Here is an 11,568-nt window from a genome sequence, read left to right as displayed (position 1 = left end):
GCAGTGGTCAAGGGATGCGCCACTGCCCTGCAATGGAAGGTGCTGCCACCTGTGGGGTTTGTGCGACCCAATCCAGTTGCTCTTTCGGAGCAACCTCTGATTGCTCTTTCGGAGCTCTTAATGAGAGCTCTAATGATTGCTCTTTCGGAGCAATCATTAATTTAACAGCCACCTGCCGCGGTAGTGAGTTTGCTCATAACCCGATCGGCAGGTTGTGGGGAGGCCACAAGGTCACGTGACGTAAGTGGCCCACGAAGGTTGGCCTCTTGGGTCACCCTACGCCCCGCTACTTTTCCCTCACAACGTCGACGCCGAATTTTCTGGGCAGCAGGTTCTATAACGTTATCGCGTTAAGAAACAAGTGACCAAAAACGACATTTCGAGCTGCAATCACAAGCGTCATTTTTGTTATTTGTTTTTTTTTTTTCCTTTTGGTCGCCCGACCAGACGAGATTTTGTCCAGCTCTCCACTTCATGACTGTTGATATCTTGACGCGCATGATATAGGATGAACGGCTGAAGTAGTCTTGCAGTGCTCAGGTGGGGATTTTTCAAGACGAAAAATTGAGCCTGTAGGTGACGATCTCATTGAGCGAGCACGAGAAAAAGGAGAGGACAGTAGAAAAAGATATGCCAAAATAGTGTTCAGTTAGCAATTGTCCTGCATTTCTACGCCGTCGTCGCTTTCTTTTATGATGCTGCCTAGTCACTGACGAAGTTTTGTGACTGCAGCAAACTAAAAGTGACTCAGAGGACAAATTTAAGTTGGCATGTATCGATAGAGTACTACGTTCAATTCGCACAGAGGCCGTTTTTACCGGAAACGGAATTATCACTACAAAAAAAAAGACCAAAAATGAAATACAGGTGTCGCCACTACCGGCCGAATGCGCCGACATCAATTCTTTAGCGCAGATCTCAGAGGCTGTGCTACAAAGCATATTTCACTTCTAAACGGAGGCAACATGTCCTTTTCGGTAAGGGCGCCACGAATTTGAATCGACTGGTGGGAAGATTTTTAAATCCAAATTTGCTCGCTATGAATGCATCCACTGCTGCCCGACAAACGACAACATACCCCGAGAGGCACAGGATCCATTTTTACCTACAATAATTGCATGGAGTTCTCCTCAGTGGCCCTTAAACCCGTCATGGCTATTTTGCAAACAGCAAATGTGTGTAAGATTAGTCTGACTTCAAATAGCTTGCTAATTAGGTGTAACGAGAATACGTAGAAGAACCTTACATCAAGAATTCTGTGTAAGGCCACACCCATATTGGCCAGTACTGAAAGCGTCTACGTATTCAACGTGTGAGAGAAATGTGATAGGCAGCTCTAGTTCTGTGGCATCCCACGTGGCAATCTCTTCTTCGTGGGTTTCGAACCAGACGCGTGCGGTGCCGGCGAGATAAAATATCACATTGGCCAGCATCAGCGTGGCGTCCCACCTGTTGTGCTGGCTAACACGCTCATAAAGCGAGAGCCAGTCCTCGACGTGCACGCCATCTGTACCGCAGAATGTGCCCGGGTCGCGAGGGTGGGCTACGACGACAGTTGGCGTGGCAGGCGCAGACGGAGGGGCCGGGTCGGTAGTCATCTCGCCCGTTCGGCCCGTCGTCTCGTCGGCTCGTCGGCATGTCGGCTCGAAACCGCGACCTCCACCAAAAGATGTTACGGGGATGTTACGGTGGTAAGTTTATATTGGCGGCTGCTCTGAGATGGCCAGCACTCAGCTCAGACACCGAGGGCCCAGCTACCAACTGTCAACGTCGTTCAGCGCACCGCCACTTCTTCGTTCATGATTCGTCCACTTGTAACAATATGTTCAAGTCACCTACAACGTCTGTTAGCATACTCGTATTGTGGACCGCGGCTGCATTAACCTGATATATACTGCGTCTGCTGGCACAACACTAAAACATATTTAACATTGTTATGCACCCCGCTACTAAAACTTGACCGGCGTCGAATGGCAGCTTTACCCACGTCGGTTATAGACGGTCCCTCCCCGACATCGTGTGGAAGCCAGCAAGCGGGAGCCCACGTTAAATAAAATAGTAAAGCTTCGTTAATTATTGCATTTCTGCATTTAGTGATTCTCTTTGATGGGAAGTAAATAAAAGTGGCGGGGCTGGGACGATGACGACAAAGCCTTTTCGCTTCATGAAAGGAGTTCACTTCCTTGTCTCGATAGGGGAGCTGTCAAGAATGAACGTGTTTTGGCGCGCAGCGCTGACACTGTGCCATTCGAGAGGAGGAAGTTGGCCCCAAGAGAAGGCAAAACTGAATATAAAATAAACTATCCACATCTTATGCTCATAATCCATTCAGGAAAAGATGCAGCCAACTGAAGTGCGGCTAACCAATCGTCACTCTTTCTACCATTAAAAAAAAAGTAAAATGTTCAAAACCATTGTCCCGATAATTCCTCCCTTTTTCTTCCATGATCACCCCACGCATCTGCTAGCAGGCATTTCATTGTTTCATATGATTCTTCAGGATATGAAAAAATTGCGAGGACACTTTGGCAACTAAAGTGTTGAGAGGTGAAAGCCGGGGACACCATGCCGTGACGACTTCCGGTGGATGTGACGTCACACCCCTCCTGTGGCTATATCGATAACCAAATTATGCATCTTTCAGAGACCTTAAGAGTTCATTATGCTTAATTACACATTTTTTCATCTAATTTGACGCAAATCCGACGATTTTCCGATCGTTCTGTGACAATTTTCACTATGCCGTGACGACTTTCGTTGGATGTGACGTCACATTGTTCCCGTGGTTATATCGACGTCCGCACAATTTCGACGCAATTTCAACATTTTTGCCTATAATTAATTAACTAATTACTCTACAGTCATCAAACTTGGCTTCTAGGTTCATTTTTCCTCCTCTATCTGAAGCAACCATTTTTTTTCTTCTCTCTTTTTTAGTTTCCGAGTTAAACGCATACGGCACGCTTTGTTAACGGACGGACGATAGTATGAGCCATTGAAAGGCTTTCGCCTTAAAACACTAAGCGCTGGCCAATACCGCGCCCAGAGTATGTGCCACTGTGCAACAGAGGAAAACTACAACAGCCACAAGTGTTTTGAGTGCCAAGCAGGGCAGGTCGAAAGAGAAGAAAACAAAGACACGCCACGTGAGCGGCCGTGCTTCGCATGGAGGACGACCTCTTCGCCCACGTCGTCAGCATCCGGGCCACACGGCCCAACAACCGGCCGCTGCGGGGTCAGTCCGGCTCCGAATATGACAGGCGAGTGCAATGCCTGCTTTCGATACGTAACAGTCCAAGTGTGATGGTGGTAGGACACATGATGCTGTCATTGGTCATCGCTGCGATGCTGTCAGACTACACTATGCGACCTCAACGGTGCTTTAGCCGCCCTGGTGGCTCAGTGGTTATGGTGCTCGGCTGCTCACCCTAAAGACGCGGGTTCGATCCCGGCCGCGCTGGTCGAATTTTGATGGAGGCGAAATTCTAGAGCCCTGTGTACTGTGCAATGTCAGTGCACGTTAGAGAACCCCAGGTGGTCGAAATTTCCGGAGCCCTTCACTACGGCGTCCCTCATAGCCTGAGTCGCTTTGGGACGTTAAACCCCATAAACCAAACCTAAACCAAACTACCAACGGCGCTTTAATAGCGGATCAACGTAACCTGAATCGCAGTACTTTTTCGCAGGGCAAGTCTGGCGTTCCTGTACAAATTACTAAACTGAACACATGCAGATTACCTGCCCCGGTGGCTCAGTAGCCGAGCACTCTAACCACTGAGCCACCGGGGCAGGTAATCTGCATGGGTCAGTGGTTAGAGTGCTCGGCTACTTAACCGGAGGACCAACCGGGTTCAATCCCGAACGCGGCTGCCGCGTTTCAATGGAGGCAAAAAGCGCCAGTTTCCTGTGCGATATCAGCGAGCGGCAGAAAACCCCAGAGGGCTGAAATTCTTTCCGAGCCCACCCACTACGGCGTGCCCCATAGACCAAATGTCGCTTCGGGACGTTAAACCCCATAATTAAACATTTTTCTGCTCCATGCATGCAGAGGCGGCGGAGAATACAGTTGAGGGATGAAATTAGGAAGTTTGTTGAGACTAGACGATGGATGTGTCTGGCGCAGGACACGAGGACACGAGCTGCGCTCTTATTCTTTCCAACTGTCGTCGTCAAGTCATTGCTACAAGTCACCGCCGTGAAGCTTTTGCTGTTTTGCTTTACCTATCCAATAAAACTGCATTCCAGCTGCGTGCAGTAAATGACTCGCTTGTGAATCCGCTGCTAAAATGTTCTCCGTACTAAGGGTGAAAGAATCGTTATTGAGCAGCGCTATATCACTGCGTCTGACTGAGGCCACCGGACACCGAGTCTACGTGGCTGTCGGAGGGTTACGGTAACAGACGTGTACGCAGCTTCGGCAAACATAATTCGTTCGAGCCTTCCCCCCCCCCCCCCCCCCCCCCCCCCCCCGTCGAGGCGCTGCGAAACTGTCACCGTTATGGCACTTACAGATTGCTGAAGCACTGAGAAGCAATACAGCTGTCACACTAGGCCTTTAGACAGGCATGACGGAAGAAGCCAACAGTCACTGAAACCAAGAAGCATAAGGGATTTATTTTTTTATTTGTGGGCTTTCATGGTGGCTTCGTATCCTTCCGGCTCCATGTTGTTTTTTCTTCTGCATTTATTAACCTCCCATTACTGAAAACCCACAAATAAAAACGACATCCCCGTTGCTCCTTGGTTTCGTTGACTGCTGGCATGGAGGGAAAAAAAAACTGAGGAGGGAGCGTCCGGCGACGGCCTTGAAGCCTATTCTTAACAAGTAAAGATGTAGTAAAAAAAAAGAGAGTTTGTCCCCCCCCCCCCCCCCCCGTGATCATGCCACGTGATAGCGTGCGGTAAAATCTAGCCCCGCTGCGCGGGCGCATGCGCCGATAAGCGCGGCATACTAACTGTAGATCAACCTCCTTGCTGTCGACGCCCCGCGCCACAAGCCGCGCATACGCGTGCACTAATACATACCAGAATCAAAACATAAAGGACTGACTGGGAGAGCGTAAAAATTAGGGAGAAAACGGCTTCATAAACACTCGACTTGCGAACGCTGGCCGCGTGACGTCACGCTCCCTCCTTGGTTTTTTTCCTTCCATGACTGCTGGCTTCTGTCGTGTATGCCATAACGAGCTCCTTCTTACATTCCCTTCTCTGCTGGATAGTTTAACGAGGGCCTCGAATCTGGCAGTCTTGGCGCCATAGGTAGCATAAGAGGGCTCTCGCACAGCTTCCGCCAACACCGTTCGACCACGATCCTACGTGGCACTCTCGGTAGCTGGTTTATGGTTTGGTTTATGGGGGTTTAACGTCTCAAAGCGACTCTGGCTGTGATGGACACCATAGTGAAGGGCTACGGAAATTTTGACCACCTGGGGTTCTTTAACATGCACTGACATCGCACAGTACACGGGCCTCTAGAATTTCGCCTCCACTGAAATTCGACCGCCGCGGCGGGGATCGCAGGACGTACTACGTCCGCCGCTATGGACGAGGATGGCGCTGGTGAACACTCTCAGGGTTCGGTTACACTACACATAGATACCCCCGAAAGCAGAAGATTGGACAGCCGTCTCCGTAGCTGAGTTGGTGGAGCACCGGACGCGAATTTCGGAGGTCATGGGTTCGGATCCCACCGGCTACATGTGGTTGTTTTTCTTATACTTCTGTTAATCTCCCACTGATGAAGACAACAAATAAAAAGAATATATGCCCTGTGCTCCTTCATTTCGGTTACTGTTGGCTTTTGTTATGTATGTCATAACGAGCACCTCATTCCATTCCCTCGTCTGCTGAATTGTGGGGGTTTAACGTCCCGAAGCTACTCAGGCTATGAGGGACGCAGTAGTGAAGGGCTCCGAATAATTTCGTCCACCTGGGGTTCTTTTAACGAGCACTGTCATCGCACAGTAGACGGGCCTATAGAGCATCCCGGTGGAAGGGATCACCAACTGAGATTATAAGTGGCTGAGAACGCTGAGAAAGGTCGGCTCGGTACACAAATAATGCACACTCAGCCGCCAATCAAAGGAGACATGGTGTCCTGCGGTCGCCACTTTGTCGATTCAAGTGCGTATCGTTTCTGCGAACAGCATCGTTTGTTGCCCTTATCCTTCCTCACTTAGGATTGTGCAAAACATGGCATGCAATTAAGAGCACTGCGCCCCCCCCCCCCCAACTGGTTTGCTTGCTGCCGTAAGCTGATGCAATCTATGGTGGCATTCACTACCTACTCATTTGTGTGTGTGTGTGTGTGTGTGTGTGTGTGTGTGTGTGTGTGTGTGTGTGTGTGTGTGTGTGTGTGTGTGTGTGTGTGTGTGTGTGTTTGTGTGTGTGTGTGTGTGTGTTGTGTGTGTGTGTGTGTGTGTGTGTGTGTGTGCGTGCGCGCGCGCGCGTGCGTGCGTGCGTGCGTGCGTGCGTGCGTGCGTGCGTGCGTGTGTGTGTGTGTGTGTATGCGCGCGCGCGCGCGCGCAGCATGAAAATTCTTTATTAACAGCAGACATTTAGGGCGACCATTTCCAGCCTTGGACACAGACGATTTAACTGCATATCACGAGTCACAACTTATCACAGCTGTGTGGAAGCCATGAGTGTGAGGAATGTCTTTGAAAAGCGGGTAGTTAGCTCACGAGCGCATGAGAGCGGCTTTTTCAAGTAAACACCAAAATTTAACAAAACTTCTCTTTGGGCTAGATGGTGCATAGCTGGTGCATAGCTCCTGTGTGTTTCCTCCTCTTGTGCGCGTGTTCTTGTGCGCTTAAATTCATTTCAATATAAACACCAAAAACCCTCATAAAACAGGTCCGTCTGACAGCACAAGCCAGTGGAGCCCTAGAATGAGGACCCTACCCACAAGCCTCAAGAAACATTGCCCTGGTTTTGATCATTAAAGTTTGCCTACCTACTATCACCGCTACCACTAACCTGCTGACTAAACTGCCCATTCCCCCGCAAGAAGTTGCGAGATAGAGCCTACATGTTGGATGCCCTTGCAGCGCCAATAAGGTATCTATCTCTTCTACGCGCAGCAGAGAGTGAGACAGGAGGAGCTGTATAAAATATGGCACGAATTGAAGTCGAAGATTCCGAACCTGAGACGAAAAAAAGTATTATCGCACGCTTACCTTTTCGCCGACTCATGCCACTATAGCATCTTAAAATAGTAGCGAAAGCGAAAAAGAGACGCCGAAGCATGCTGTATGTATACAGGAGAAGCATGGGTTACAGGATTCCGAAGCTGCATGTGGGATACGAGGGACGCCGTAGTGGAGGGCTGGACATAAATTTGAACCATCTGTGCGCCCGTTGCACTTCGCTTCCATCGAGATGCAGCCGCCATGGCCGGAATTAGATCGCACCACATTCGTCTCAGAAACCGAACACCGAAGCCGCTTAACCAGACCGGAAGATATGCATACATCAGTAGCCGTGAATCGCCGCCGTAGTGTCTCAGTGGTTATGATGCTCGGTTGCTGACCCGAAAGAAGCGGGTTCGATGCCGGCCGCGGCGGTCGAATTTCGATGCAGGCGAAATTCCAGTGGTCCGTGTACTCTGATGTCAGTGCACGTTAAAGAACCCCAGGTGGTCGAAATTTCCGGAGCCATTCACTACGGCGTCTCTCATAGCCTGAGTCGCTTTGGGATGTTAGACCCCACAAACCAAACCAAAACCAGTAGTTGTGAACCAAATTGAAAATCCATTTCAAGCAGTCTTTTAAGAAGCAGACACATGCCGCATAGTCCCACAATTTTCTCCGGCACTGAGCAACGCATAAGCCGCACGTCCCCCATCCTTATTATTCGTTTATACGGCTCCGTGTCTTCTCTTGACCGCGTCCCCCAGGAACCGGCGGGTGAACACTGCGGCCAACGTGAGTGCCGGTGTGTGCGTGGCCCCCGTCATACTGGCCCTGGTCGTGCTGCTCGCCATTGAGCTCCAGAAGCAGTCGCTGGAGAGGGCACGAAGGCTGCGCGGTACGTCCACCTCAAGAGCTCTCCTCTGAACATGCTGTATCAGACCTAAGAGCCTGTCAGCCATCGCGATGGCAACGCAGCAGATCCCGCTGGATTTTCGCAGCTATCATGAGCCCGAAGTTACATATAAGCAGGTCATCCAACCAAACGTATACCACTATGCGCAACTTGCAGCCCGAACTCAGGTTCTTTAACCTGGCCAACGTATGCCACTCACTGAGCCACTTGCAAACAACTGAGGTACAGGTTTGGTCAAAGGTCATCAGGTCACAGGGTATGATTTAGAGTGGGGCACATACGACACATGCCAAAAGCTCAGTCTCTTGAGGGGGATGATGAGTCTCATACACGCCCCTACCGATCTTAGTGGTTTGTTAAGCACTTAAGGACTGCGAAAAAAACGGAGGCAAAAACGACAATGAACATGACAGTAGCGCTCATGGTCAACCCAGAACATGACAGGAAATCTAATTTGAAGTGTTTTCACGCATGTCATCGCGGTTATATGATAATCTCAATTTTCGACGGATTTCTGGCAAGACGCTGACATTCAGTACATCTACAGTACCGCGTGCCATTTCACTATGGAAGTCTTCCCTACACTATCGCTTCTATCGATGACCGTGCGTCGTTCCGAAACGAACTGGGAAAATTTTATACACTATGAATAAACAGCGCCATTTTGGGGTCTTGTATAGTTTTTTTTTCTATGTTCTGTTTTTTTAGAGCGCAGCTCTTACCCACTCGTTCCTGCGTTAGGTGGCATGTCTCGGCCTCGAGCAAATGAGCGCATCGGAGGAGGAAAGAAGGCGATACCGAAGGGAGCGCGAGGAGGAAGCGAAGGTGGAGGATACAGTAGAAGTAGCATACATGTAAAGCAAGCATAAGGAGGAAAGCGGAGTCGGAGGCGGGACGCCATAGCGGTTGCACTCGGCGCGAGCTCCATAGCTGCCAACCGAGCCACAGTAGCGCCATCTGTTGTTCCGGTCTTGTACCTTTGCGCTCTCTATACATGTATCACAGATGACGCTAATATATATAAAAAAAAACTAGGGTGCCTCGATGACCAGGCGAGCGGACATCAAGGCACCCTAAAAAAACACCTAAAGAGCTGCGCTCAAATTTCGCATTAGAGGGAGTACAGTAATTGCTTATGAATTTTTATTGCGAAAGCAATACAGCTCGAGGTTTCCGCTCTTGGCCGTCGTCCCGGAGAATCCACCATTGACCTTTAGCGTGACCTATGTGTGACGTCATACCAGCTGTGGAAAAGCCCCCCCCCCCCCCCCCCCCCCCAACTCGGCTCGTCGCGATCAGTTCAGTTTCAGTTTCAGTTTATTTCCAGAAAACAAAATTCTGGTGGGACACCTGGGCTAAAAGCTGCTTTTGTCAGCTTGACGAGGCCCAGGGCCCAGCATACAAGGCAGGGCAAGTCATACAGAGATTGAAAAACAGCAAAATAAAGGAACATAAAAATATCAATACTTAAACACACAGCACAGAAAGACGTGTAAAATGCGGTAACAAGTAGAAACGTGTGTACAGTTTTGAAGTAATGTAAAAACTGGAAAAAACATACATATGAATGATTTCAACACATTCAAAATCAAAATAAATAACATCAGTCGAACACAAGAGAGAAAAACAGAGCACAAGAAAATAACAAACAGTTATATAATGTGGTTACAATGATTGTATGATGTGAAACAAAAATATAAAGAAAGATATTTGGGACAATGGAAAACAGTTATTCACCAGAACATCTATACGGATAAAAAGTACTGTCGCAACTGGTTAAGGCTGGGTTTGGTAAATTGCGAGTGTTTATTTAAAATTAACGGGAGGTTGTGCTTAAGGGACTGTAGTTTGTAATTGGTGCGGAAACGGGGAATTTGCCACAAATCAGTGCTACGTGTAAATGCATTATTGCTGTTATGTTGAAGGGATGCGATTGTAGAAATAAATTGTCTGAAAGGGCGTGATGAAACATAAAATGAGCGCAACATGCGAAATTCATACATATTTTGTATCGGGATGATATTGTACTGACGGAAATACTGTTGAGTAGAAGAAAAGTAGTCAATGTTAGCTATGTTGCGCACAATCGTCCCAGCGAATCCTCCACGCGCCGCTGCCGTGGGGGAGGCGCTCGCTCTACGTGACCAGCCAAACCAGGCGTAGCCAGGGCCACGGTTATAGCCTTGCGTTCAAAGGGCAAGGCATCGCGCTGAACGGGTGGCGGCGTTCCTCCCTTCCTGTACGGTGCGGTTCGGGTGTCAGAGATGACAGAGAATTACTGCGTAATTTCCTTTCCTCAAAAAGCGTCGCGTTCAAAGGGCAAGGCATCGCGCCGAACGGGTGGTGGCGTTCCGTGGGAGGTGGTGGTGAAAACATTTATTCAGAACGGACAGGAGGTGTTTGGATCAGCCCGTAAGGGACCGATCCTTACAAACACTAGGTGGAGGTCCCTAGTTTGGGACCCCAGTGGCGGTAGCCGCCGCCCGGGCGCATCCACCAGGGTCGCCTCCCAGTCCTCCCGGGTTGGGTTGGGGATAGGGGGAATGGCAGGGTTGGAGGGACAGGCCCACACCATGTGATAGGTGTCCGAAGACACCGCACAACAGTGCGGGCACTTGCCCTAAAACATTTTGACTCCTCCTTTAGCGTTCCGTGGACTCCCCGGCAGCGCTACAACACGCTGTCGCGTTCCACTCCTAAAGGCGAAGCTTAAGCGCCATTAACTAACTTTGATAACATAACCCTTACTATGAGCACCACCAAGACACACCACCAGCCAACCTAGGCGCAGCCAGAGGAAATTGCTTTCGCAATTACCGGGCTTAACCAAGTTAAGCCTCAGCCAATTTTTTGTGTTTCAATTTTGTGCTAGTCTTCAGTAGTCTCTTCATTACTTTTTTTTCTTCGTTTTTCATGCGCTTCTTGTACTTTTCTACCCTTATGATCTTGTATTTCGTCATAGCCTGTATTTGCTATTGTGATTTTATTGTTAATGTGTCCCCGTACTTAATCCTCCGCCTCAGGAGCCTATAAGGTACACTGAATAAATAAATAAATGGATAGATTTCACATACTTGCACTTTAGGTCTTGTCTTATCCAAAATACATCCTATTCGAGTCAGTATTTTTAAACTGCCTCCCCACAACAATGTTTGGAAAAGCATACTAACTTATTTCATCCGCAAATTGATTTCTGGGGTGCATCGTAATAGTTTGGGGGCTTAAGAAAGATAGTTGCGGGCTGATTCACGTACAAATCTCTGTTCAGGGCTGGACACAGCTGAAAACAAAAGAAATGTTTTCTAAAATTGAAAAAAAAAATGCTACGTTTTCTGTACCTCCAAGTCAGTCCCCTTATTTCTTTAAACTGTTTTCTTAAATAAGACGTCGAAGCAGCTTCTTTTATTCACACAAGATCTTAATGGGGTGGATACATCGATTAGAAGGTGCACCCAACAAAAGCAGATTCGTTACCATTTTTTACTCCATTCCAATTATAGTCAGCTGGCGCTCAACGTAACC

At 48.7% G+C, this 11,568-nt stretch overlaps 1 protein-coding gene across 1 annotated transcript in view; it reads left to right on the top strand.

The window, feature by feature from the left end:
- Nucleotides 1–3,165: 3,165 nt before the first annotated feature.
- The window catches only part of LOC149364125 (uncharacterized), a 49,267-nt gene continuing 40,864 nt past the window's right edge, over nucleotides 3,166–11,568 (top strand). Inside the window, exons 1-2 of the mRNA XM_089568639.1 lie at nucleotides 3,166–3,260; nucleotides 7,898–8,028. Coding sequence (XP_089424765.1) covers nucleotides 3,166–3,260; nucleotides 7,898–8,028 — 226 coding nt within the window. The remainder of the gene's footprint in view (nucleotides 3,261–7,897; nucleotides 8,029–11,568) is intronic.

Source organism: Amblyomma mixtum, chromosome 2 (assembly GCF_055824585.1).
Source record: "Amblyomma mixtum isolate Tamu chromosome 2, ASM5582458v1, whole genome shotgun sequence".
Taxonomy (NCBI): Eukaryota; Metazoa; Arthropoda; class Arachnida; order Ixodida; family Ixodidae; genus Amblyomma; species Amblyomma mixtum.
The sequence above is the reverse complement of the archived record's forward strand: the minus strand, read 5'-3'. Positions and strand labels throughout refer to the sequence as shown.